We start from the raw sequence: 26,980 nt of genomic DNA, 5'->3' as shown, positions 1-26,980 counted from the left end.
GCATGGCAGTTGCGAATGTTTCGCATCATATCTTGAGCTCTTGCAATAATCCCCATCAGCATTTTGTGAGTGATGAATGCTCGAGATGACGACTGTGCGCGAAGCTCTCACGAACAGCACACCAGATGGAACCGCGCTAGCCATCGTTAGCTCGTCGCTTACTGCCGCGAGCTGATCCCAGACGACCGGAGCGCAGCCTCATCAGCCTCTGAGACTCTCCACGTCGGTCGTTGTCTTGAATTTTTGTTCCTCGTTTCCTTGTAATCTCTGTGATACCCGACGATCTGCTCGTCACCGCCTTCGTGTTCCGTCTAGTACGACCTTGTTTGCCAAGCTCTTTCCCATCTCTTGTTTTCTCGACTGATCGCACCTATCAATCGACCAGTCGCCTGGCGTAGTCATCTCACCAACATGGACAGCGCAAGCTATAACATGGACGTAGATGATCTTTTCGGAGACTCAGAACATGTCAACATACAGACTATCAACACGACGCCGCCAGTGAAAGGGCTCGACGGGCGGATCGATGAGCTAGCGTCTAGTGGCTGTTGCCAGTAAGTGAGAGCCCGGTGTGAGTCTATCAGCTTCACTAACAGGTGATAGAAAGATATCATGGTCAAAGAATGGCTGTGTTGCGTACATAAGTCCAGACGGTTACTCTGTCAACCTGAAGATTTTCTCGCGCGACCCTGAATCTGGCAGATGGGATCTCGGGAAAAACGTCCCTCTCGAGCTACCACAAGGTCGCGATGTCTTCCCTTTGACTCATTTATCATGGAGCCATCTAGGTAACGATCTCGCTGTCACTGATGAAGCAGGCCGGGTGATGGTTTTCTCATGCGCCATGGCCTTGGACCGTATGCACTTCACGAGAGCCGAAGTAGCTCAACCAGAGTCCGAAGTAGATGCTGTCGTGGGCATGCACTGGCTAGCGATCTTACCCTATGCACAAAAGGTAAGGTTGCTCGGGTGTCTGATAGCATGGTTCTAACATCGCTCAGAATCTTATTGCTTGGTCAGCTGCGCGGGAAGGAGGCAAGTGGAAATGGAATATCAAACAACACATGTTCAACAACGCCCATCACCCTGTAGACGGAAAAGCATCCTTCATATATCTGAAGAGACACGGAGAGCTAAGGCTTCGCTTCCAGCAGATCGACAACAACTGGCAAGAAGTTTCCGCTCAGCTTGGTCCTATGATCTCAACTAAGGAGTCCTTTACACACGCGGCCTTTGCGTCCAATAATGGTAAGTTCCTCTAGACGCTCTGATACTACTACACTAACGCGGTACAGACAATACCCTTCTGCTAGCGGCCTACGATATCAAAAGGCGGTTGCACTTGTATCGCATTGAGACAGTCTGGAACGTGCCGACAGACAAGCGTAGCCAGAACGCAGGACCCTTCGAGAAGCCATCGATTCAGGCCTCGCTGATCGCTTTGGAAGACGATTGTAATCCTGTTGAGCTTGCGAGTGACGACCTGGGCAACGGGACAGCATCAAGGGGTGCCGCTGCTGCCCAACTTACACATATCAACTTTCTTCCAGTCACGCCCGAACAAGACGATGGCTCAATACCTACCATTCAGGCCATATACTGCAAGCCACCGAACCCCATCTCATACGATCTAAACCCGCAAGAGACGCGCTACAGTATCATCGTCAAATGGGAGGTGCATCAAGAGCAACATAGTCAACTGCATTCCAGCCTTGATCAGGTAACGTCAAAGAAGAAGAGTGTAAGCTCGGTAGCTGCACAAAACACGTTCCTTCTGAAGAGACAGCCTGACTTCTCACTGCATGCAGTCGTCTTAGGGTTCTACCCAATATGGTACAACATGCTCCTGGCTTTCGCTTACAGTGATGGGGCTATCGAGTTCAGGAAGCGATCTACTATGGAGATAGTCATGCCAGATGATAACACCGATACTGTAACCTCGCTATTACAGGCTGGTTTCGTCTTCCAACACGCGGAGCCTTCGTTACATGTTGCCTTGTCACCCAATCACTGCATGGCAGTATCCATGCAGTTGGACGGAAATCCAAAGTTGTGCTCCATGGAATATTCTCACGGCACACTCTCATCAGACGATGACGACCCACGCCACTCCGCTGCACTCGCAGCACTCATTCTACAGTCCTCATCAGCAGCAAATCAATACTACTCTAGCGACGATATTTTCGCTATCATCAGCTCCCTTAGCGAGAAACGCAAACACGACTTTGTCAATCTACTCTTCGAAGGACTCCAAGTTAACATAGACTGTGGTGTCGACGACACGTCCAGCAACCACTTCCTCCTCCTCGGTCGCGGACCCTTCTTTGTAAAGACGCTTTCGGCCATGCACCTTCTCGGTCTTCAAGGTACCGTCGACCGTTCTCTGAGCAGCAAAATGGCCTGGCAGATTATCAACATCAGATTCGTTACGCAAACCCTGACAACCATTTTCCGCCTACACGGCGATGTGTCGAAGAACAGCCTAAAGCCCGAAGGTGTACCACAAATGATTGGAACATGCAGATGGACCATGCACTTCATGGCCTACATCTTTGACGAGCTCTTCACCCTCGGGCGCGCCCTATCCGACATCCCCACGGCAGACCTCACACGCCCCGTCCTCGAAGCCAAGATCCACGAGCTCAACAAACCAGCCCTTCTCCTCCTCCTCTCCGCCTTCCCCCGCGCCATGATGAAACTCTGGACCCAACCAATCCAATGGGTAAAGCGCAGCGCAGAAGCCTACGTCGTGCCCCCCAACGCCAACAACCCCGCTGCGCCACCCCAGACCCCAGAGGCCAAGAAGCTTTACGCTCCCCTCCACCAAGCCGTAACCGAACTCCCCTTTGAATACCGCTGGTTCGAAGTCCTAATCAGCGAAACGCAAAACCACGTCCGCGGCATCTACAAACAACGTAACCTAACCGACATGCAACGCAACAGCATCGAGCGCGAACTGCTGCTAGGGAAAATCCCTGATATTCTTTTCCCCGCAGCGAAACGCCTCGTCACGGATACACTGTGGAATAGCAATCAGCAAAACGGTTGTCTGGCCGATAAACTCGATATGGGTAAACTCATGTTCTTTGATACCACGTGGCTGGGGTTCCAGGATTCGAAGCGCGCCAGACTTTGGCATGAGCAGCATGTAGTGGATGTGTGTCAGAAGATGATTATTAGGGGGACGGGGACTTGGGTTCATCCTGTGGGTTCGGCGACGGGTGGGCAGAATCGCGGGAGGAGCGATAGTATACAGAGTGCCGGTGGGGCGAATGGAGATGCTGTCGGTGAAGACAGGAAGAGGAGGAATTTGCTCAAGCAGTGTACGAGGTGTGGCGCGTGTATGGAGGATGTTGTACCTGGATTGCCGGGCTATACTGCGGCGCATTATCAGTACTTGCTTGGTGTGAGCAAGCATTGTATTTGTGGGAATAGCTGGATGCTTGTTGAGACCAAGGGAAAGGCGAAGTAATTAGACATGCGAAGAGGTATATTAGTTGAACTGAGACATCTGCTAGGAACATCTCTTAGCCCTTCATGATGGATACATCAATAGTTAAACACCGTAACATAATGTGCAAAGATTGTTTTCGTGGTCATGTTTATTTTCATTCATTCAGTGCAGTCTAGCTGCTTTTCATGTAGCTCATCATGAGATGCGCATGTAGATCATAAACACATACACACGTGGACAAAACTCAAAAAAAGCCGTCTATGCCTTCGCGGCACCAGCCTTAATGAGGAGGATATCGCCATCCTCGACAACGTAGTCCTTGCCCTTGGTCATAATCTTGCCCTTTGCCTTGCAAGTGGCTTCGTCTCCTTCTTCCCTCAATGTGCTGTAGTTGTATACGACAGCTTGGATGAAAGTCTTCTCGAAGTCACCGTGGATGACACCAGCAGCTTGTGGCGCCTTAGTGCCAGTCCTGATTGTCCATTGTCGGACTTCGTCGGTACCGGTTGTGAAGAAGCTGCCAAGTTGGAGGGCCTTGCGCATGGTCTGAATGGCCTTGGGCAGCGCCGACTTGGTGCCAAGGTTCTTGAGCTCTTCAGCGGCCTCTTCATCAGACATGACCGCAATGCGCTCCTCGAGTTGAACGGAGATGGGGATAATAGGGTCACCGGGGGCGTTAGTCTTGACCCATTCGGCGATCTTGGGAAGATGCTTGTTCTTCTGGCGGATGTAGTCCTTCTCGCTCAGGTTGACGAGGGTTACGACGGGCTTAGCAGAGAGGAGGAAAAGAGGGTTGATGTGCTCGACCTAGCAAACTGTAAGCAAATGTTTGCAACAAGTATCTCAAGTATATAATGCAGTTGGGATGTTGTTAATCAGAGAAGGACTTCACTTCAGGACGGCCCAGCGTTAATGGGCCATCAGAGAGCTGGGATTATAGAGCAATCGCTCTTTGTCATCTTGTAACAGGGGGTGGGTGCAGAAAATGGAAGTGAGATGTACGTACCTCCTTTGGCGACCAGTTGCCCTTCCGGACGTCCTTGCCGTCCTTGAGCATCTCGAGGACCTTCTCGACTGTGGCTTGCTCCTCCTTGAGCTTCTTCATCTCCAAACTCTGACCACCTCTCCTTGTCTCCTTGACAAGCGCTGCGTGTGCCTTCTCGACGAACTCAATGTCTTTCAGGCGCAGCTCCTCGGCGATGATGTCCAAGTCACGGATGGGGTCAACGTCACCCTCGACGTGGATAATCTCGGCATCGTCGAAGCATCGGACGACTTGGAAGATGGCATCGACGGCGCGGATATGCGACAAGAAGGCGTTACCGAGACCAGCACCAGTGGAAGCACCGCGCGTGAGACCAGCAATATCGTAGATGGTCAGGTGAGCAGGTACGACCGACTTGGGCTTGTAGTGCTCTACCAACCAGTCGAAGCGCTCATCTGGAACAATGACGCGCGACTCTTCTGGGTCGATGGTGGCATATGGGAAGTTGGCGGGGTTACCAAGGGAGCACTTGGTGATGGCTTGGAACAGAGTCGACTTGCCGACGTTTGCTAGGCCAACCTGGCAATCACTGTTAATGTGAGAACGTGACGAGACAAGCTATGTAGGGCTCTCACTCACGATACCGGTCTTGAGGTTGTTTCCTGGCCTGCCGAGCGGGAGCTTCTCCTCCTTGACCTGCTTCTTGGGAGGCATCTTTTTCTTCTTGGGCGCGGACGCGTAGGTACGAGCTGCAGTGAAGGAGATGAAAAATTTGGTGGGAGAAGATGAAGAGTGTAAAGTGGCTGAAAAATGGCAAGCAGTTCTTGCTGCCGGGGAGTAAAAAGTGGGTATCAAAGAAGAGAAAGAAAAGGTCAGAGGCCTGGTGGGGGCGTGATGAAATAGAGGGGTGGGAGAGTGACTTAGCAGCCGCTCTCCTGCATTTTCTGGGATAAGTGACGGCGCAGCAAGTCCAATCGAATTTTCTTGAGTTTATGTGGCTAGGGTGGCGTCCGTGCAGCGCTTGCTCCAACGCGGTAAGCGCCTGGATGCGACTCCAGATCGCTAAACCATCGGTCGTGTCTACTACGATGCCGCCAGCCTCATCTCCCTCCCCCACACCTCTCTCTCCACATATTACTTCAAGGGCTGGTCCCGCTCACTGACCTCGACCCTCTCATCCTTGTACCAGTACCTGCCACCATTCAGCGTCCTTTACCAGCGTCTATGATACCCCACCCTTCATCTTCGGTACCGTACGTAGAGAGATAACCTACCCCAACAAATACCACACTCGATTTATACATACCTCACCACACTCACAAACACACAATGTCATCTTCTACCCGTCCAAAACCCTCGCGCAAAAGTTCCGGCAATCATAGGAGTACGCTGTCACTGCAAAGAACTGAGGTCACCATACACGTCTATGATCTATTACCCCCCGGCAAGGTCGCGACTGTACTCTGGGCAATTGGCAGCTCTCTCCTACATACCGGGGTTGTTATTGGCGACAGAGAATATGCATATGGCGGACACGATCGGCGAGATCTGACGGGAGTGTACTGGACGAAGCCTGGGCAAGAACCACCGGGTGGTACATTCAAGCAGGCGATCCTACATGGCTTCTCATTCCGCCCTGACGAAGAGCTAGAGGCTATCATACAAGAGGTATGCGGCAACATGTGTATCTAGAGACATGGCTAACTTGTTACAGGCATCACACGAGTTCCAAGGAACGTCGTATAACCTCCTCACGAAGAACTGCAACCACTTTACGTCCTACCTTTGCGAGAAGCTCACCGGTCGCCCAGCTCCAGGCTATCTGAATCGTGCCGCTAGCATTGGCGTCGCTCTACCATGCGTTGTACCACGGGAATGGATAGCGCCACCGGATTATGATACTGCTGATGGAGAGTTGCTTGACGAGGAGTTCGAAGACGAAGGAGCGTCTATGCTGCGACACGATCGAGAACGAGAACGCCATCGGACAGCTGAAGAGGCAAGGGGTTGGGAGAACGCGAGCTATTCTGCTGGAAGTAGTCGTAGTGATCAAGGAGGCGCAAGAGGGCCTATTAGGTATGAGGTTGGAAATCTTGCACCCAGGCTTGTCAACATCGCAGAAACGGATTCTAGTGGTCGGCCTATTCCACCCGCTGAAAGGGCACCATTGCCAAAAAATCTGACATGACTCTCAGATTGGTCTGATTTGCCTTGGTTACTATACACTGCTCTTCGTGATGCATGCTTTTGAGTACTGAAGGCCTATACCCCTAGACGCCCAGTGACGGCCCGCTGTCATCGTACACATTGTCTGCTTTCTCCCCAATCACATCCACGAGAACCAGTCTCTAACCCAGTCTCCTTGGCTTCTTGCTTCTTACACCACCAAACTTCAACCTTGTAGAGTCGGCCAGTTTGACAATCAACGGCCGTATCCTCTTTCCTTCAGAGCCCAGTATAGCCTTTGTGACTGCCTCCCTGCCTGGCCCAAACCCTCTGTAGATCAACTCCAACTTCTGAATCTGCGGCAGTAAGCCCTTGTCCTGGATCCGGTTCATGAGGAAAGCTGCCAGTTGATAGGCCGCATCGTATGTTCCGCGCCCCGCTTTCCGGAAACCAATGTTTCCGCATGATACCGAGATCAAAGGGTTGCGATTTGGCTGCGTAAGACACAGATGTGTGTTGTGCTTGGTGGCGTAAACGTGCAATTTGTGCTTGTCATCCTCGTCCCACTCGCGCGGCGCAAGGTTCTGGAAAGAGGTTCCGTCGGCATTGGGTATCATGTTTTTGAAGTGATCGGGACCCGCATTACGGAAGTTGCTATCTACGTTACTGAGGAGGCTGTCCATTGACGAAGGAGGCTTATTGCGGTCGGTAGGCGCTGCATTGAGATCTCGTGTGCTGTGGGAGAAGGGTCGCAGAGGTTGCGTGTGCCGACATGATGCGCGAATTGCGGATGTGAGCGACCGGAACGTCCGTAAGGGTGTGTTGCTGGCCATGTTGAAGGCGGTAGATGCCCCGATTGAGGTTCGCGGATGCAGTGACTTGCTAGAAGGTCGAAGAAAGTTGCGAGCTTGGCACTACCGCGGAAAAAGATGGCGATGCCGAAACTGACGTCCGTCACCCACCATTTGCCGCGCCCATCTTCTGAACATATTCTCTCTGGGCCGGTTATACTTCAACTTAATATTAGGTTCCATTGTGTTCAATTCCAGAGCATGAGGCCCCAAACAGCAAACACATTTGCCGCCACTGCGCGATGGAGCATACAACCCGCCGCTGCTACACCCGCAAGTGCCTATGGAAGAGCTGCAGCGTATAGGCGGATATCGACACTGCCAAGAGCTTCGCAAGTTTCCTCCGCACGCACGTTGCTGCCCTCTACACCTACACCTTGCTCCCAACGCTTTCTCCGCAGCGAATTCTTGCCTCAAGATGTCCTCTTCCGCACATCCTCCGCATACGCCCGCCACTTCTCTTCTCGCCCCGCACTATACGAGCAAGCGCAAAAGACAAAAGATGTAAAGGACGAAGAGCCTCAGACCACCAAGTCTACAAACCCCGATGGTAGCACGGCAGAGCAGGCTGCAGGCGACCAAGCAAAGAAAGAGGGCGAGGAAGCCAAAGAGAAGAAGGAAGGAGAGGAGGAATCTGGTGAACAGAAAGAGGGTGAAGAGGGTCAGAAGAAAGAAAAAAAGGACGCGCCCCCACCTCCACCCCACGGTGACAAGACACCATGGCAAGTCTTCACTGAGACTTTGAAGCAGGAGTTCCAGGCGTCGAAAGACTGGAATGAGGGCACAAAGCAGTTGGGTGGTGCACTACATGACTTCCAGCAAAATCCAAATGTTCAGAAAGCTGGACAGATCTCTGAAGCTGCCAAGACAAAGACTACCGAGGCATTGAAGGCGACAGCGTCAGCTGTTGGTCATGGTGCGGCGTGGACATGGGATACTATGCCGGTCAAGGGTGTTCGTGCTGCTGCGAGGGTTACTGGAAGTGGGCTCGAATATGCAACTCGACCAGTGCGACAGACCAAGGCTTTCCAGGCTGTGAAGGAGACCATCGATGACGGTAGCTCGTCAAGATACGGTGGCTGGGTTGAAAAGGAAGAGCGCAGGAAGAGGCGTGAGTTGCGTGAACTCAACGAACTCCAGCGAACTGGCGGCAGGAGCCTGGGTCCCATGGAGGAAGACCCAAAGTAAGACTTTCCCCAGCAGTTTAAGAATCTTGACTAACAATTAGCAGTGCTGGTACAAACGTCACTCTCCATAAGGACGCCAAGTACAAGGAAGTCTGGAGAGAATGGAAGGACAACTCCAAGCTCGCTCAAGGCGTCTTCAACATGAAGACCGTCTACAGGGAGTCCGACAACGCCATCATCGAAACCGCCCGCAGTATCACCGACCGCATTACTGGCTTCTTCGCCGAGAACGAGACGGCCATGGTCATCAAGAGGTTCAGGGAAATGGACCCCAACTTTCAAATGGAACCCTTCCTGACCGAGATGCGCGAGTACATCCTCCCAGAAGTCCTGGACGCATACGTCAAGGGCGATGTTGCCGTTTTGAAAGAGTGGTTGTCCGCAGCACAGTACTCAGTATACGCAGCGCTGATGCAACAATATCAAGCTGCTGGTCTGAAGTCTGATGGAAAGATTGTCGACATTCGCGGTGTCGATGTTCTGAACGCGAAATTGCTAGAGCCAGGAGAGATTCCTGTCTTTATCCTTACCTGCAGAACCCAAGAAGTGCACGTATACCGCAACGCCAAGTCTGGAGAACTAGCATCGGGCATGGACGACAAGGTCCAGCAAGTTACATACGCTATTGGTGTCACAAGGATACCAGAAGATGTTAACAACCCCGAGACAAGAGGATGGAGATTGATCGAGCTGCAGAAGAGTGCCAGAGACTATTACTGAGCGAGTCGCCAACTTATCCCCTTTTCCTTCAACCTGCGTCCTACCCTGTACGATTACACCATCTCTTCGCCCGCATATTAATGTTGGTGGTCATGTTCTTCCGGCATCTTTGGCGTCTAAAAAGATACGGCTATTGTTGTGTTTTACTATAGTCCCTGACCTCTATATGGGGTAATTTTGTTTCGTCACCTGGGTCATGGAAGTGGAGAGACGGACGCTGTAGATGAGCATGGCGTTTTACATGACACACTTCTCTACTCTGTATGTATAGTATGATGACTTGATGGATTGGTGGAGTGGAAATACCACGTGTAAAGCATGAGGAATAAGTTTCCTGAAGACAGAATCGAGAGGATTTAAACCTCATTCACACACTGCGCATGCTCCTAGACTATTTCGTTCTTCTATTCGATAATCTTCTAATTCTAGGGCGAGGTTTTCTTGACTTGGCAGCATACGTAGGTGGGCATCGACGATAATCCGTTCAATTAAAAGGGGAGACGCACCTACGCCACAAACCCAAGCCTCAAATCATTTCATCATCGGCCGAACTACGCATCAAGAATCATATCCGACTACAAAAATTATCAATAGTACCTATCTTGGCTGCCGTCAAGCCAAATTTCCCCTAACCAACAACTCGCGTCCCTTGAACCGAGGCATTTCAGTTCTGAAGAGCCCGAGCTCAAGCGCGGAACCTCCGATGTCACCAACGCTCACGGACTTCTAGCTAAGGAAAAGTCTCTGCTTCTAGGCGCCGCGATTCACGTAACTATGATATCCGCAAGGTCTGCCTTATCTGGGCATGTGGGTCGGAGTCTGGGAATGGGACCCGGGGGTCGAAGGGCTTTGGCCCCGGCGTGCGAAGTCGGCCGGTGTTGTATAAAAGGTGGGAGGCCCTGGGCAGGCCGTGGTACAGATAGAAGGATTGTTAGGTGGCAGAGTACTGTTTGTAAGTCTTCCTATTCTTCAATTGGCTTTGGATCGATCATCCCTGCTGCCATTGTAGAAGATTCGAGGAAGAAATATCGAAACTAACATTTTTGTAGCAGAATCGCAGACTGCAGCACATACAGCACCGCCGCCACTACCACCATCACCACCACCCGCTTCAGATACGCAGAAGGCTAAACGCCCCATATACATCCGCCTCCCTATCGCCCTCGCCCTCACACTCCTCACCTTCACAGGCGGCTTCATCATGGCCGGCGCCCCCGCAATCGAGTCCCTCCAGGACCTCGCGAACCCACCCACCGATGCCGAAACACTAGAGATGTTCGTCCCTTCAACCGAACAAGTCGCCGAGATAGAACGAAGCATATTCGAGCACCCGATTACAAAGTCTCTGCTGGAAAACCCCAAATACACCCCTTCGCGCCCCCACCTCAAGATTCCAGAGGGTCTGCGAGCGCAAAACTTAACAGGCGGTACCCTACTCGGCCCCGATAAGATTGCTGTCCCACCACTGCAATTCAGCACCGCGGATGGAACTACCTTCGTTTCTCTTCAATACCTTGGTGAAGCACTATGTGGACACCCTGGAATCGTTCACGGGGGTCTCCTGGCCACACTCCTCGACGAAGGACTAGCTCGATGCTGTTTCCCCGCTCTACCGAACAAAGTGGGTGTTACAGCCAGTTTAAACATTACGTACAAGGCTCCGTGTATGGCGGGCCAGATTGTGGTACTGAGGGCTGAGACGACAAAGGTTGATGGAAGGAAGGCGTGGGTTAAGGGGCGGTTGGAGACGATTGGAAGTGAGGGGAAGGAACCGATTGTTTTAACGGAAGCAGAGGCATTGTTTATCGAGCCGAGGCAAGCAGCGCAGATGAGGAGGGTTGTTAATTAGGTTGGGTGAGATGTGAAGATGGGATGGGATGGGATGAGAAGATGTGGCATCCTCAAGGCGTTGGGGAGAGTATTACGTTTAATGCGGACGTTAGTTTCGTTCGACGATAGACTTTTAGACACGCAGTTCTGAAAGACGATGGTAGGGTTCAATATGAATGGTTCAATCCTGTACCTTTTTTTAGGCGTAGTGGTAAAGAGCTCGTGGTCTGTGTTATTCCACGTGGACATGTTCATTAGACAACTTTGTTTTGCCGAATGGAACATTCGAGAATGGTCACTATGCCGTGCATGCTTTTAGTTGACAATACGCTTGAAACGAACTATTGCACATGAGCTATGTTTAGCAAAAGTGTATCACTACATCGAAACAGAACGTCACAAATCCAGAAATGATAGTCTGGTACGACACTCGCTTCTTTCATTAAAGTATTAACGTCCGATCCAATTCTCCAGTCCTCCACTACGTCAACAATAGACGTAACCCTCCCACTGCGTCCCGAACATCCGGGTCAAGCTAACCTACTTCCTTCCCAACTCACTCACACTCGATCGACTCACAACAGAGAACAAGACAGGATGAGATCTTTCCATCTTGCACGACGACGCCATTGTAGAAAAACAAAGATATCCGGATCCGTAGATCGACGACAACACAACAGCCAACAACAATAACAACAACATCAACACGATGCTGCATTCCAAAGGTAACTTTGGACACAGACCAAGTTGAAAAGTAAAACGAGATATCAGGAAACGAGGGAAAAGAAAAGAGTGTAAGAGAAAAGAAAGGTGTTTGTGGGGTAAGAGTATTCTATTTACAGCTGAGACTCTTCCGTTTCGAGAGGAGAGAAGGTGGTGATCGGCGAGGTTGGTGGGTGAGGGTGTTGACGCGCTGTGGTGAGGTTGGCGTCGGGTATCTGTAGCGACTGAATGCGAAGCTCGACAACGCTTCGTTGATTGGTAATAAGGGATTGGGGGGGAAAAGACGCCCGGCGCTGATGAATGCTATGCTCGAGAAAGAAAGATCTGCTGTACAGAGTGATGCGTTCGCTGGAAAGATGCTACTTTTCGAGAGGATGAGGATGTGTATGTGGAGATGAGGGTGGCTAAGGATTGTTTGGAGCATGGGCTCATTATAGGCGTGATGACGGGCTAAGTTCAGCTGAAGAGCTTTATCGACTTTGACCGAGGTTCAGCCATGACATGTCGGATTGCTCTTTCCCGTTGGGTTGATTGGGGCCAGGGCCCGGAAATAAGGTTGCTGAGCTCTCGTGTCCAACTCGTGGTGGTGGGTAGAAGGAGTTGAACTTGGGGCTCGGCATCGCCGCCTCAACCTGTCCTCCATGCGCTCCACCTGGTCCGCCTGGGAACACTGTTGCAGTGCTCTCACGATCTTGCGGCAGACCGAGACGTGGCGGTGAGGGATACATTGAGCTGAACTTGCTCTTGGGTAGTTCATCTTTTGGTGCGAAAGGTGCAGAAGGTGCGTTACCAGTTGGGAACATGGTGAACGTGCTGTCTCGCATGTCAGGAACGGTTGGTGAGTTGTCACCTTGTCCAGGATAGAAGGAGCTGAAGTTGCTCTTGGGATAGAATGACTCAGTACCGTCGGGGTAGTATGAGCTAGTGCCATCGAACTTGTTGGAATCGATGACCATGCTACCAGTGTACTGACTGCTAGTTCGTCGGTCATCGCCTACTGGGGTCCAGCTTTCCACGGGTTGGCGTAGATAGTGACGATCGTCGTGGCTGAGAGCGGATATCGAGCTGGCGTTTGAGTTCGCGCGGGCGAGCTCCGCTTGCATGGGCTGAACTTGATGTGGTAGGCCGCTGGTGGGTGTTCCAAGCGTTGGACTTCCACTAGCCACTCGACTCAGACGTTGCCCGTCGTTGAACTTGGGAATCTCCAGTGGAGCAATGTGTTGTGATGGTCGTGAGCTGTACATGCGTGAATTGGTGTACTGTGACTGACTGGCAGTGCTTGTTCGATCAGACGCGAAAGTCGATCGGTCAGCAGGTGGTGCACTAGCAAGGTTTGTGGCTTCGTTGTTCGCGAAGTACCTACTCCAGCCTGAGCTGCGAGCTCTTTGTGCGGGCTTAGCATTGCGACTAGAGTTCTGGCGAACCATGGGCTCAACAGGCTCCGGCTTCAGGTCGAACTTGGCAAGCTCGTAGGGCTCATTGTAGCCTTCAGAGTACCCTAGTGGGCTGCTCTTCTTGACGAGTCCGGCTGTGCTGGCGTCACTCGCGACGTTCTTCTTGTGGCCACCACCTCGTCCTTGGATGATGGCAAGCGATGTGAGTGAGTCGTTGTTGTGTTTCGGCTGGTAAGTCACAACGGATCCACCGGCCTCCTTCATGAAAGCAGCGCCACGGTCGGCAAAGCTCATGCGGTCGTTCTTCTCAACGTAACCTGGAGCCTGCTTGCTCTTGTTCTTCCTGTACTTGAGACAGAACAAGATCAGGATTAGGATGAAAGCAATGCCAAAGATGGTACCCAGTGTGGCTCCGAGCACAGTCAGCATCTTGCCCTTGTTGCTAGGAGGACCCGTGGGTGCGGCAGCTTCCCCCGTGGTACTAGCACTTGGTGTAGCTGATACAGACGCTGTCGAGGTTGGTGTCGATGACGCACTGGAAGAGGATACCGAGTTTACCAGGACGTCTTGTCCAGCAAACAACGCTGTCGCATTCATCCATGAGTTCTCCTGCGCGTTGAAGAGAGCGATGGGTTCGTTGGCATTACCTCCGCTTGCGACGGTAGTGCCATCCTCTCCTTGTGCTAATGAGTAGCCAGTTCGTGTTGATTCTGGTGCGTATGTCTCGTTATACGACGACCAGTCGTCCAAGGTTACTCGCTTCACCTTGTCCCCCTTCTTTCCAACGACAGTTCCCGGGGCTGCAGGTGATCCATCCTTGTTCAACAGTAGGATTCGTTCGACAGCGTTTGGTGTTACACTCATGTCGAACTTCTGCAGAGCAACCCTCTTATCGTCTTTGCTGGTGACTACCGAGCATTTGACAGCATCCTCATTCACGATGGGTTGTTCGAGGGTTACTCCAAGATCTTGCCATCCTGATGCCTTGTTGTACTTCCATACCGCCGTGTTGGTAGCGCCACCACCAACTAACAGTGCAGTGTTCGCATCCGAGTTCATCAGCATGGGATTCACGGAAGGCGGCGCGCCGGCCGACGGCATGCTTGATACGTAGTAGGGTTCGACAGTGGCGAAGACGAACGATTCCGATGATGGACCGTTGTCCCCGTCCGTTTGCGAGCCGGAGTAGACGAGAATCTCTTTTGAGTCTTCGAGGTAGACAGCTGCATGGTTTACGCGATTTTGTGTGTTCCAGCTCTCGGACCGTTGCCAATCCCACTTCTTCTTGGAGAATGTGTAATGCATCAGTCCTGGGTAATTCCACGTCGAGGCTGTCTCGTTGACCCGACCTCCAACAATGAACAGCTTAGCGTCCTGGGCATCTCCCTTGGGTGCTGCCTTCACGCATTGCGCCCCGGTAAGCGAGATGTCCATAGGTAACGCCTTCCATTCTGCCCCCTCTTCAAGCTTCAACGATTGGAATCCAGATGGCGAATATACGTAAAGCGTTTTCTCGTGGATGATTGAGCAGTGCCCACTCAGCGGGTATACAGGCTTCGGAAGCGACATGATGGTGTTGATCGTATGATAGATCCGGTAGTATAGCGAACGTGATGTGAGTTAATTCTCGACTTAAGAGGTAAAGCAATAGACTGATTATGATTCCACTCGACTTCGCATGACTAGGTGTAAGGTCCAAGGATTATTAGTAGTCCGAATATGGAGGTTGGGGTCGACCGCGTATGGCAAGGCGAATGCGACGATTGAAGGATACAATTCGCTCGTAGTGACAATGGTAAGATCGGCTGTAGCGCAATACAGCGTCAGTATGGTCCAGCAAGTAATGATCGTATCGAACGTACTCGAATCCAAGACAGATGTCGAGACCGAGCGCGACAGTATGTTTGATTTGGCGGTAGACGATGATAGAACGGTTCGACGAGTGCACAGGGAGCGACAGGGCAACCCTCTCTCAAAGAGGCGTAGAGGTGTACGAAGGGTATGGCGAAATGAGAGGCAGCACAGCTCAGCGGTGTGCGGGAGTCGAGATGGAAAGCCGTCTAGGTGAGGCTGTTCAGGCACACGGAGGCTGAAGCTGGGGAGAGACAGGTGAGCCTGAGCGAGAGGGAGACGTCCAACCGGCCGCTGAGAGGGTCCGTTCGCGCTCACGGTCGCGCAAGGGCAGCACTCTGGTGGGCTTGGGCATCTCCCAAATGGCCTAAGCGGCGACGGCACGAGCGAGGGTGTGGCCATGCACACGAAGACTGTCAGGGGTAAATGGTGAGACAAACCAATGACGTCCCGCAGCTGTCGTCGTTATTCGCCAGTCCCCCTGGCCTTAACCAAGAGTATTTAGCGTCCATTTTAGCCAAGAGACATGCTTGCAGCGAAGAAACAGCCCCAGTGTCGGAACATGGCCCTGAGTTTCTGTGCCACTGCAGCACCAGCAGAATCTGCACCGTGAGGATGTTGAGAGTTGCGGGGTCAACGGCCAGCAGTGCCCGACGCCATTGAGCGCCGGTCTATGGCTGGCGACGAAATGATGGCATCAACTCGGCTTCGACATTTACTGCTGCTGTGCCGATCTTGTCGTTCGCTGTGCATCCCAATCCCACGCTCTTCGCGCATGAAACTTCCTTAACAAGGATTCTGATCATTTCCGCTCCTACGACCACCTCACGAATCAAGACATGCCGCCTCTCTCCTTGCCCGTTTCTGCTCGCCTGTCGCACGCCAATCCGTGATGGGATGATATGCTCCGGAGTAGAGAGACTTGAAAAAGATTCCGAAGACTCGACCTCATGGTTGGCACTCGTATGCCTAAAAACGTGTGCAGCCGTATATGCATGCACACATAGTAGTACCTGTAGATAGTGCGCGTTCGGACAATGTCCCCAGAAGCTATGGCGAACAGTTTGGCGGCGCTGGGCATGCTATGCACTTTGTGCTCGCTCCTAGCTGCTTGTGGGGTTCACGCACGACGAGTCGCTGTTTGCTACTATCGCCCACCATCGTCACACCTTCATCACATCTCCGTATCAGCGATTCGAGATTATTGAGTGTGATGGCATGATGGCAATAAAAAGTATGAGAGGCGCGCGCTCAAGTGGGCGGCTTCGTGACGGGTGGAGGGATACGAAAGACCCTCTAGCGGACACCTGAAACAGAATCCACGGCCCTTCTCATGGCTGTGCATGACCTGACTCAGCTAAAAACACGCCAGCTGCTAACCACGCGCTTTACGACGCAAGCGTATCACGAAGGCTTCTACATCACGATCTATTGCTGTCTATGAGATCACTAGCGATCACGGAATCTTTGAGTGTTGCTAAAATCGCCCTGCATGCAGCCAACCTTAACCGTGACCACGGTGGTGGCACAGTGCACATCCTTATTTAACCATTCGGCTGCCTACCCCGCCAACAACACTGAATTGGGACACGAATATCCGGCTGCGTACTCGGATGCAGTTGGCCGTCATCAATTTCATGCAAGCTGCAAACGACATTCCTTCAGGCTCATAAACTGACGACAAAACAACTCTCTGGCAGCTACCGACACACTAGGCACTCCCGGTCCCATACAGTGAGTGACAAGATTTGAATCAGATCCTAGATCTTACTTTTGCCACGTTACTCGGCCTCGAGACACTGTCTAGACTTTTTTTGTGAGTCTATCCTTAGGCTTTGGGCTTCGAGAGAAAGTCTACAGGGTCAACGGGATCCGGAGTGTTTGAGCAAGACGGCTTGTCCCTACCCACATGTTCGCTATGCGAAACAATGTCTCCGCTGCCAACACGCGACATTCTGTTTCGCAGTGGTATGCCTGCTAATTCGTTCTCTTTCACTCAACTAAGACGGCATGTTTCGTCATGCGTACTTAGGTCTGGGGAAACATACGTGTCCGAGCATCAAGTCTTCTATCGAATGTCATGCGTGCGCAGATGCTCATGCATTGGAGATTGGAGTAAACGGCACTTGCAGCTGTCACACCCGTCATGTCGGACCATACCAAAAAGCATCGAGACGTTAAGACCCGTGTGGGAACAAGCAAAGTCGCGGACCGCAGCGTTCACTCCAGACTCGGATACGTTTCGTTTCTTAGCGAAGGTTACTTATTCAAACGAATTGGTCCAGCGAGAAACCGTCATCGCCGCTAATCTCGTATTCTCATCGCAGACCTCATTACTGCGTTACACTCATTGCATTGTGGAATCTGCGAGGGCATCTACTCCATTCATTCATCATGAATCACAGTCCTCATTGCACACCGTCACATGTATGCCAGTTAATCAACATATCTCGATTGTGAAGTGGTCTCATCATATAAACCGTAATAACCATTACTCTCTATGCGTTACTGGTCAACCATGCACGCGATCAAAGTGCCGTGTTGCACACTATGCCCCCCGGCATTTACACGCAACCAGGGCTGCTTCATGATTAGCTGTTCGGGGATGCCGCGCTCACATTGTACATGCATTTGCGCATGAGACATCAGCGCCATCCATATTCGCCAGCGATAAGATCTACGATATGTCAGATTCGTAAGAGATGTGAGATTTGCGTACCGCGCCGCAGTCGATGCTGACCTGACATGCATACTCTTTACCTCTGATTATATTTATCAACCCCCCCTATGCCTCTAATGCCTGGGGACGGAATTTGGAGACCAAACAGTAATGATATCTTTTTGCTTTGTGTCTAATACGCAACCAGAGAATACTGCTGGTACACTTATCGCCTCGAGCTCTAGACAGAAAAGAAAATCACTATCCATGCTATTCCTATTCTAATTCGCAACACGACATAGACCATATCGTGAGATGTGACTATATTCAGTTCAGGCAGTATCGCTGTCCAATACGAACATCATCCATATCGTGTAGCTAGTCTTCGTATCCAAACATAGAATGCTGTCAATGCGTTCATCGTACATTTACGAATCATTACGAATAGTCTCAATTCAAGCATGTGCCCAAATCTTGAATTAGTAGCTTAACGTTGTGTAATACGGAAAATGCTCGAACAAGTATCCAACCACGATGAACGCGGCTCTCAAAGCGGACCTACTCCGTAGTATGCAACTCTCGTCTACAGCTTCCCCACCTCTTCTAGTCCGTCCACCATTTCCATCTGGCCCTCAGCCACCGTTAGTTAGTACGATATCTGTCGTCCCGTTCCACGACCTCCGATTCGCCCCCGCCTCTCGCAGTAGTCTGTAACCTCAAACACGAATTCAACACCGTCTTATCGATTAGTTTCTGTGGATGTTGACCCCCTCTCCTTGGGAATCCTTCGCATCAACGCCCAGTAAATACACCACAGCATGTGGCAATATGCAGTAGCCGAAACAGTAGCCTACATGTACTAGCAAAATATGAGCAACGCCCCCACCACCACCATCACGGGTCGTTCGGAAACACTAAGCATGTCGATGGATGGTACGAAGGAGTTAGTGGAGGAGCCAGAACTGGGTCAAGCTACGTTGCAACTTGAGAGAGAAGAAGTACGAAAAGATTGGGCCAATAAGGACTGGAATGAAGCAGATGGATTGTATTGTTACATAGTGGTTCGTATAGTGGAGTTTCTCCAGGACGTGGGACGAGAGCTTACATTAGCTCTTGTGAAAACAATCCAACAATCGTGATTGAATATCCAGAGTGTTCCGATAACCGGGGAATCGGGATCTCAAAGGTCGCGGACCCGTAGGTATGGTCATACGAGATATCATCACAGATGCATCGCAGTCGAGCGGAATGCTGTTGCTAATCAAGCATCGCTCCAATTTGATCAAAGCCTTCCAGTCGATACTGTAGTCATACTGCATCATATACAAAAACTGGTTGTGTGATCATGGGAATGTGTCTCAGCGTCAAACCATCTCCTTCATCGAAAAATCTCGAAGACGGTCTGCAGGCGAGCAACGACTATTGTCGTCTGGCATTATTCTCCGCTAGTCGTATAGCTCACTTCAACCATTAAGTCGGTTGGTGAGTAGATATTCTAGCGTGGGCAGAGGAAACTTCACGTGTGGTATCACGGCGACGGCTGGAGTAACAAATCTCATTCGTTGCCAAACTCCAATCCATCGTGGTATCATTTCGAACAGAAAATCTCGACGGGGCCGCATGACGGCAAGTCCATTGTTCGAGCTAGAAGCCGGTATAACGCCCTGCTTTTCCATGCGTGCATCGCATGCCCAGACCGTGAACCCATGATATGCATTTCATCCACTACAGATGGGGATGCTCGTGTCGATGTCCCTCATCGCCGTGGTGTGTCGTCAACCGAAGAAAAGGACAATGCGCTTATGCCTCCCTCTGCTTCTTCTTCTCCTCGCGACCGGCGCTCTTGCGCTCCAGGATTTGCTCACGGTCCTTGTCGAGCTTGAGCTTGGTGACGACGACCTTGGAGGGAGCGATGGGGATGGGGACGGACTGGCCGTTGCTCTTCTCGCGGACGACTGTGTTGTGGCTTAGTATACCTGTCTATGTGTCAAGGTGAAGGGCTACGCACTGCCGTTGACGTGGATGCAGTACTTGAGGCGGTAGACGGAGGTGACCTTGCCCTCACGTCCCTTGTTGGATCCGCGGACAACAGTGATCTCGTCCTAGAAAAAGTCAGCATGCGACAGTACTGGAGAGAAAATCCAGAATACTTACATCCTTGCGGATGGGAATGCTGCGCACTCCGTGCTTCTCGCGGAGCTCCTTACTCAAAGGCGCCTGAAGGTTGTTAGAACATGTCTCCTGCAATGTTCCAAGTCTCTTCATACGCTCATGATGACCCGACGCACACTACTCGGCGCACTGAAGTGTGCCTTTCGCGATTTGCGGCGAGAGCTCGCGACCATTGACTGGACCTTGGTCATTTTTGCTGTGGAATTGGCGGGTTGTCGGGTTAGTAGACAAAGTTCGTGTCGCGATCGCAAAATTGGAGTCGTGAGATGTGCCTTTGCTGGGGCAGGTTCGCTTCGCTAGCGCCATCGGAGGAACCGTTTCGCCGTTTCCGAAAAGTCCGGCCCTGCAAGTCGCGTCCGCATCATTGAGCGCATTCGCCAAGACGTCGCATGCACTTCCAGCACGCGTCGCAGTAAACCTGCACTTTCGACCGATGCATACATTGCGCATAGTCGTGCAATCGAGGCGGCAGATACCAGAGTGCTGCGTTGAAATTACATTTACACTGACTTGACACCCCACTCACGACGTCTCCCCCTCCTTCACGCGAACCATGGTCTCCATGCAGTTGTCCGACCCCACCCGTATAAAGGCTCCGGAAGGGCTTCCTGGCTTCTAGGCAGACGCTGCTATGTCCTCGAATAACTACAACGCGTACAGCTACCCGTATCAACAAACCTCGGCGCAACAGTACTCAGCATATCGGACAGCATCCGCCGCGAATAATGCTGCGCAATCGTCCCGCCAATACCAACAGCCACCGACAGCTCAGGCCCAGGACTACACGTCCTACCAACTACAATCGTACGCGAACCAGGACAGTGGCTATGGAACAGCACAAGATAACTCGTGGAGTAGTAGCAACTATGGAGAGACACCAGAGACAACTAGAGGCGCTGCCGAAGTCCTACGTAATATGAGCAACTCAACGTCGTATACGAACAATACCGCACCCACGAACACTCAGTCCGGCTTCTCTGTGCCCAACATCACCTCTTCGCACTCCAGTCGCTATGCTGCCGGCAGTTCGCATTCACCTCAAGTGCAGGCGCAACAGCCCCATGCTGTCCGTGGACAATTGCAAGCGCGTCCACGCAGTGTCAACAACAACCGCACACAGCCGGCAAGTCAGGACCTGCCATCGCCAGCTATAGTGGCAGATTACCCTTCGCAGAGAACCCAGACACTATACAACCAGCAACAACAGCGCTTTACCAGTCCAGCTCAACCTCAGCACAATAACGCACCTGTCAGTAATGTGCAAAGCGCGGATATGACTACTACGACGAACCAGCAGTATGGCGATTACAATCCTCGACAGCTTCCTAGCGTAGAAGCCTTGCGTAACTCTCTGAACGCCACATCATCGACAGTCTATAACTACGGGAACGGGCAAATACTTCCTGCGGTTGCCCCTCCGACACCGGCGCCGTCTACCAACATGGCAGGTACATACAGTGCTCAGAGTACTACTACAGTAGATCCAATGGCAGTCTACGACCCATGGCCGGAATACCAGCGAAAGCAGGCCGCACAAAAGGCGACTGAAGATGCAGCGCACGCAGAAGAAGAGAGGGTCGCAGAGGAGGCGCGCAAAGTAGAGGAGCAGAAGAGAGAGGAGGAATGTAAGCGACAGGAAGAAGAGGAGAGTAGACTTCGCCAGTCACAGCCAAAGTCGAACGAAAAGAAGGGTCAAAAACAGCAAGCGAGCACGCCGGAAGCGGTCCCTGCAGCCTCCAGCAGTTCCGATGGTCCTGCTGAAGCGTTGGAGAGTGAGATTCGAGCCATGATGGCTAAGATGAGAGAGCTGAATAGCAAAGACCCGGCACTTCTAGCACGAATCTGGGAAGAAGAACGTAGGGCGAAAGTGCCTGAACTTCCCACCACGCAAAACAACCCGGCCTCTCAATTTGCCGCTCCGCAACCGGCACAGTCTGTCCAAACCACCACGCCGCAAGCTACGAACTCGAAAAAGAAGGCCACACCCAAGCAAGCAACGGACACGAATGTTCCAAAGCCAACAACTCCCGTCGTACCTCAATCTTTCCCTGTAAGACAAGCACAGCCAAACGAGAATGCCACTCGATTCACGGGCAACACTGTTTGGCCGCCCGAGAAGCAGGCGCATCTGGCAAGCGCAGCAGCAGCATATCTCAACGGTCAAAACGATGTTCAGAAAGTTGAGCCTGGCCAGATATTGAGCCTGCTGAACAGCAATCCTTCTTACGTTGAGCTATGCGAACTACTGGAAAAGATGGGTCTAAAGCTGGACCGAGCTGTGTTCGCGAAGAGCTTACTTACAGCAGTACCAGACGTGAATTCAACACCTCGTAAATCTGTACAGCCTGGACTAGTTCCTATCCAGAGACCACCGGTCCCACCTGCCGTCATGAAGAAGGAAGTCGCGACTTCTGTTGTGCCAAGCCCGCAATACGAACCCGCAGCTGCCTCGCCAGCAAACAGAAACTCTTACCCATCATTCCCAGGCAGCGCGTCGCCCGCACCTGCACCTGTACCTGCATCCGTCGCCGAGATGGTTCCCATCAAATCTGAGCTGAGGAAGCCAGCAAACAAGGAAGAGGCAGCCCGTAAGCGCAATCTAGATGATCTGATCGACTTGACTCAACTTCCAAAAGAAGAGGACACGGGGCCACCGCGAAAGAGGATGAATGCAGACCTGTACACATCTCCATACCCGCATGTACAAGATGCAATGGTCGTCGATGAAGAACCTTTGACTCCAAACTTTCCCATTGCAAATACTCTTTCGTATCAGTCACAAATGTCTGCACCTCAGCCGATACAGCCGCCTAGCGAACTTCGATATCAATCTTATGTTGAACCACTGGACAAGAAGAAAGCCCTTCGTCGCAATACTTACAACCCTGCGACAATAGCACGAGATGTGCTCCTCGCTTGTGGACGGCATCCATCAGAGCGCAGCTTGAACCAACATCTAGATGGACTAAGGACAACACTACCACAGATAGGGTGGGACTCAGATCTCAGCACTATTAGGTGGGACTTGATCGATCCTGGAAGACCGCCGCCCGGCTATTTCAAAGATGGCGTTCAAGCCCTGACTGAGAATGCAGACGAGGAGGAGGAGGATGATTCAGACGATGAGAGCGAAACGCGTCCCCGCGCTCCGCCGAACGCGATTGGCGGTGAAGGTGGGGCTCACAAGGTCCAAGCTCTACCTGAAGCTATCAATCCATTCAAGCAGAAGCGCCGCGGTCGTCCTCCTCGACACTCCTTCCCCAACGGTGTACCAGCGACACCCAAGCGTCCGAGCAATCCCGCTTCCATGAGTTCAAGTGTTCCTCGTCCTACTTCTGGTGCCGCTGGAGTTGGCTATCAAGCGTTCCGATCTGCCATAGAGTACGGACCTGACGGTAAACCACTTCCTAAGAAGAAGGGGCGCCCAGTAGGGTGGAGGAAAGCAATCCATGGATCGCCTGCTGCGCAATCTCGTCCAGCTTTGAACGGTCATACCGGTCCTCAAAAGCATCAGCCACCTCAACCAAGCTCTTTGCGCAATGAACCCGTTCGTATTAATTTCCGATCGCCAAGTGTTGCCAACCGCCTTCCAAAGTACCAATCGTATAAATGCAAGTGGCATAACTGTAAGGCGGATCTACACAACCTAGAGACGCTCCAAAAGCATATTTACAAGGTGCACCGCAAGGCGACGGCTAGCAACACTCTGGAATGCCTATGGGATGATTGCGGAAAGGAGGTTACAAACTACGATCCAATGACCAACATGAGTATCGAACGTCATCAACCACACTCCTTTGACATAGAGAGCAACTGGCGCGATCATGTACAGCATGCCCACATTAGTCCGCTATCGTGGCAGCTTGGTGATGGACCGGTCGCTGGTCTCTCTGGTAAGGAAGATGATTAGTCGGATGAATTGATTGCGACTGAAGAAAAGATCTAACACTCTCAATTGCAGACTCGTATAATTCTGAGGCATGTCTCAGCGATGCACAAGGACGACAAGTCACACCACGCATCACTGTTGACCGCGAACGTATAGAAGCATTGAGCATCTCACCACAAGCACTTAGCGGTCGTGGCCGCGGACGTCCACCCAAGCGTACAGCGGAGCAAGAAGCCCGTGATGCACATGACAGACTTGTGTCACTCAAGAAGCGTATTGGTGGGCCCGGCATGGATCGTGGAGGCGTAACGCTGGCGAACGATAAGCGTCGAAGAGGCTTCCTCGAAGGCGATGAGGCAGAAGAGGAGCTGGTAGATGTCGAGGACTGAGGACTTCACATTTGATAGTTTTGTACAAGTACGCGTATACCCATAGCGAGAACAAGGCGCACTGGGGGTAATTGGAAGCACGTCTCCACGCCCAGGTATGCCATAGTCAATTCAAATATCTTGAAACCCGTCAGCGGTTAAATCGCCTTGTTGCGTACGCCAGAACTCCATGCTCCCATTTGACGGATGTCTCCCTGATGTGCAACTGGTATCCTTGGCCCCTCACATAGCCCGTTCCCATGTCACAATTCCCTTGCCCGTGTGTCCTTCAGTAAGGCGTATGCACAGCGCAACTCTTATGCCTTGACCTTGCCTGCCGCAGCCTTGGGCTTCTCCTCAACCTTGTGATCGTCCGAGTTGACCTCGAGGAAATGGTATAGAACGATAAGTAGCATGGCAGCGCTTCCAAGGAAGATGGCGAGCGAGTAAAGTTGGCTGTCGGTTATCATCTTGAGTGCGACCGCGCGTCGGTTGTAGCTGGATAATGGGGTGTAATGCTTCAAGTGCGCTGCGGAGTTGTTAGCAAAGCCAATTGACAAGACGCAATTGCCAAGAGCTTACGGAAGCTAGATGCGACAGAACAAGTCGAAAGACGGGAATGTCGCGGCTGGATTGGATGCGCAGTGATTGACTATTGGGGTTCATGTGAAGGCCACCTTGAAGCTTCGGGAATGTCGGCGAAGGTAGGGCTGGCTCTAGCGCGCAACATGCTCCGCCACTCGAAATTCCACCCCACACAGCGTCATTCTCACTTTGACACACACAGTCCAGGTACCATATCCCCCGCCAGGCACCCAAATTCGACCATCCAAGGCGCCCGGATTCTTGGAATACTCCAAATCATCCCACCCCACTGTCACTCCAACGTCCGTACATACTAAGCCAAGATGCCACCCAAAGGCAAGGGCGAGCAGCCCAAGGTGAAGAAGGTCGCCGTAGACAAGACCTTTGGTATGAAAAACAAGAAGGGAGGAGCCGCCCAGAAACAGATCGCACAAATCAAAGCCACCACCGCATCAGGTGGTTCGCCCGAAGAGAAGCGCAAGGCCGCAGAGAAGGCACAGCGCGAGAAGGACAAGGCGGCGGCAGAACAAGCCCGCAAAGAAACCGCCGAACTCTTCAAGCCCGTACAAGTCCAGAAAGTTCCCTTCGGAACCGATCCCAAGACCGTACTATGCCAATTTTTCAAGAAAGGAAACTGCGAAAAGGGCAAGAAGTGCAAGTTTAGCCATGACCTGAATATCGAGCGCAAGACCGAGAAGAGGAGTCTGTACACCGACACTAGAGATGAAGATAAGGAGGCGGAGGAGGAACGACGAAAGAAGGATAATATGGATGATTGGGATGAAGACAAGTTGCGACAGGTTGTTCTGAGCAAGCATGGCAACCCGAAGACAACGACAGACAAAGTATGCAAGTACTTCATCCAGGCCATTGAGGACCAGAAGTATGGTTGGTTTTGGGTGTGTCCCAACGGAGGTAAGTCTGGACAACCAAATGCATTTGAGATATACGCTGACTTGGACTTAGGCGACAAGTGCATGTACAAGCACTCTCTACCACCTGGGTACGTTATTTTATTTTCCCTTTCCGCCACGCGGCATTTTCACGCCTGGCAATCGAAACTAACATATTTTCTAGATTCGTCATCAAGACCAAGGAACAGCGCGCCGCCGAAAAGGCCTTGATGGCCAACTCCCCGCTCAACACCCTCACTCTCGAAGACTTCCTCGAATCCGAACGCCACAAGCTCACCGGCAAGCTCACACCCGTCACGCCCGAAACATTTGCCAAATGGAAGAAGGAACGTGTCGACAAGAAACAAGCTGAAGAAGAGGCCAAGAAAATGAAGGAGGCTACTGGTAGGGCTATGTTTGAGAAGGGCGACTGGGCACAAGACAGCGATGCGGACAGCGATGAAGAGGGTGATGAGGATGAGTGGAACCTAGAGACCATGAGGAAGGAGACTGAGGCAGCAAGAGCGCGAAAGGAAGAAGAGAGGATGGCTGCCCAACTCGGTAACATGACGGTATCTTGAGGATACCCATTCATCTTGGATCGAATACTACTGGGGGAGAGATGAGGCGGCAAGAGCTCGCCGGCTGCCACACAATGCTGCAAAAGCTTGCGGGGCAACACCAGGACCTGGCTTCGATTGAAGCGAGTGGAGTCAACAGATTGACTTGATGCAGTCTTTGGGTTGGCGGTCTTTGCATCATCAGCATATTTGGCCGTGTCTGGGCTTCAGCGTTCATGCGGTATGTCCTCAAACACGTATACAAGGCTAAGTCGGCCTTGTGTGTCTGGCGCTGGCGTCTGGGTTGTTATATACATAAGCATTCTATATACGGCTGTACGGATACACGGCTATGTTCGCCTGAGCAAGTCGCTCTAGGCTTTGCGTCATGGTAGTGACTACAATGAATGTATTCGGTTCATCTTGGATGAGAGTAAAGGTGAGGTTTAATGTGTGTATTGATCTATTAATAAGCTCGCATTTCGTATGATGTCCTGTTCCAAAAACTCGCTGAACACATAGAAAATATAAAATTCTTCTTAACACGTTTATGTAGATTACAGTCAACATCTTCACGGAGCATTTCGATATCTCTACGGCAGGTTTTCAATGTCTGGACGGAACATTTTCAGTTTCTTCACGGCGCATTCCATTATTCAGTCGTGCATCATGTTCCATCAATGGTAACACGGC

General features: G+C 51.7%; 10 protein-coding genes across 10 annotated transcripts; 5 read left to right on the top strand and 5 right to left on the bottom strand.

The window, feature by feature from the left end:
- Window positions 1-411: 411 nt before the first annotated feature.
- Window positions 412-3,472, top strand: ALTATR162_LOCUS4859 (uncharacterized protein; the record flags this gene model as incomplete). The annotated part of the gene is made up of 4 exons (XM_043312474.1): window positions 412-554; window positions 604-955; window positions 1,002-1,248; window positions 1,296-3,472. The coding sequence occupies 4 exons, from the start codon at window positions 412-414 to the stop codon at window positions 3,470-3,472; spliced, it is 2,919 nt and encodes a 972-aa protein (XP_043168409.1).
- A 240-nt stretch (window positions 3,473-3,712) lies between these two features.
- ALTATR162_LOCUS4858 (uncharacterized protein) lies at window positions 3,713-5,153 on the bottom strand (the record flags this gene model as incomplete). Its single annotated transcript, XM_043312473.1, has 3 exons — window positions 3,713-4,261; window positions 4,461-5,018; window positions 5,079-5,153. The coding sequence occupies 3 exons, from the start codon at window positions 5,151-5,153 to the stop codon at window positions 3,713-3,715; spliced, it is 1,182 nt and encodes a 393-aa protein (XP_043168408.1).
- A 615-nt stretch (window positions 5,154-5,768) lies between these two features.
- ALTATR162_LOCUS4857 (uncharacterized protein) lies at window positions 5,769-6,627 on the top strand (the record flags this gene model as incomplete). Its single annotated transcript, XM_043312472.1, has 2 exons — window positions 5,769-6,107; window positions 6,154-6,627. The coding sequence occupies 2 exons, from the start codon at window positions 5,769-5,771 to the stop codon at window positions 6,625-6,627; spliced, it is 813 nt and encodes a 270-aa protein (XP_043168407.1).
- A 160-nt stretch (window positions 6,628-6,787) lies between these two features.
- On the bottom strand, window positions 6,788-7,438 carry ALTATR162_LOCUS4856 (uncharacterized protein; the record flags this gene model as incomplete). The annotated part of the gene is made up of 1 exon (XM_043312471.1): window positions 6,788-7,438. The coding sequence occupies one exon, from the start codon at window positions 7,436-7,438 to the stop codon at window positions 6,788-6,790; it is 651 nt and encodes a 216-aa protein (XP_043168406.1).
- A 219-nt stretch (window positions 7,439-7,657) lies between these two features.
- On the top strand, window positions 7,658-11,212 carry ALTATR162_LOCUS4855 (uncharacterized protein; the record flags this gene model as incomplete). Its single annotated transcript, XM_043312470.1, has 3 exons — window positions 7,658-8,640; window positions 8,688-9,343; window positions 10,413-11,212. The coding sequence occupies 3 exons, from the start codon at window positions 7,658-7,660 to the stop codon at window positions 11,210-11,212; spliced, it is 2,439 nt and encodes an 812-aa protein (XP_043168405.1).
- A 1,174-nt stretch (window positions 11,213-12,386) lies between these two features.
- ALTATR162_LOCUS4854 (uncharacterized protein) lies at window positions 12,387-14,879 on the bottom strand (the record flags this gene model as incomplete). The annotated part of the gene is made up of 1 exon (XM_043312469.1): window positions 12,387-14,879. The coding sequence occupies one exon, from the start codon at window positions 14,877-14,879 to the stop codon at window positions 12,387-12,389; it is 2,493 nt and encodes an 830-aa protein (XP_043168404.1).
- Window positions 14,880-19,620: 4,741 nt separating this feature from the next.
- ALTATR162_LOCUS4853 (uncharacterized protein) lies at window positions 19,621-20,183 on the bottom strand (the record flags this gene model as incomplete). Its single annotated transcript, XM_043312468.1, has 4 exons — window positions 19,621-19,775; window positions 19,829-19,922; window positions 19,975-20,037; window positions 20,088-20,183. The coding sequence occupies 4 exons, from the start codon at window positions 20,181-20,183 to the stop codon at window positions 19,621-19,623; spliced, it is 408 nt and encodes a 135-aa protein (XP_043168403.1).
- A 440-nt stretch (window positions 20,184-20,623) lies between these two features.
- ALTATR162_LOCUS4852 (uncharacterized protein) lies at window positions 20,624-24,270 on the top strand (the record flags this gene model as incomplete). Its single annotated transcript, XM_043312467.1, has 2 exons — window positions 20,624-23,885; window positions 23,954-24,270. The coding sequence occupies 2 exons, from the start codon at window positions 20,624-20,626 to the stop codon at window positions 24,268-24,270; spliced, it is 3,579 nt and encodes a 1,192-aa protein (XP_043168402.1).
- A 296-nt stretch (window positions 24,271-24,566) lies between these two features.
- Window positions 24,567-25,048, bottom strand: ALTATR162_LOCUS4851 (uncharacterized protein; the record flags this gene model as incomplete). Its single annotated transcript, XM_043312466.1, has 3 exons — window positions 24,567-24,778; window positions 24,832-24,901; window positions 25,046-25,048. The coding sequence occupies 3 exons, from the start codon at window positions 25,046-25,048 to the stop codon at window positions 24,567-24,569; spliced, it is 285 nt and encodes a 94-aa protein (XP_043168401.1).
- A 109-nt stretch (window positions 25,049-25,157) lies between these two features.
- Window positions 25,158-26,308, top strand: ALTATR162_LOCUS4850 (uncharacterized protein; the record flags this gene model as incomplete). The annotated part of the gene is made up of 3 exons (XM_043312465.1): window positions 25,158-25,749; window positions 25,801-25,837; window positions 25,912-26,308. 3 exons carry the CDS (start codon window positions 25,158-25,160, stop codon window positions 26,306-26,308), a joined length of 1,026 nt encoding a protein of 341 aa, XP_043168400.1.
- Between the last annotated feature and the right edge of the window lie 672 nt (window positions 26,309-26,980).

This window comes from Alternaria atra (assembly GCF_907166805.1).
Source record: "Alternaria atra isolate CS162 genome assembly, contig: 23, whole genome shotgun sequence".
Lineage (NCBI taxonomy): Eukaryota > Fungi > Ascomycota > Dothideomycetes > Pleosporales > Pleosporaceae > Alternaria > Alternaria atra.
Note: the sequence above shows the minus strand (reverse complement) of the source record. Positions and strands in the feature narration are given on the sequence as shown.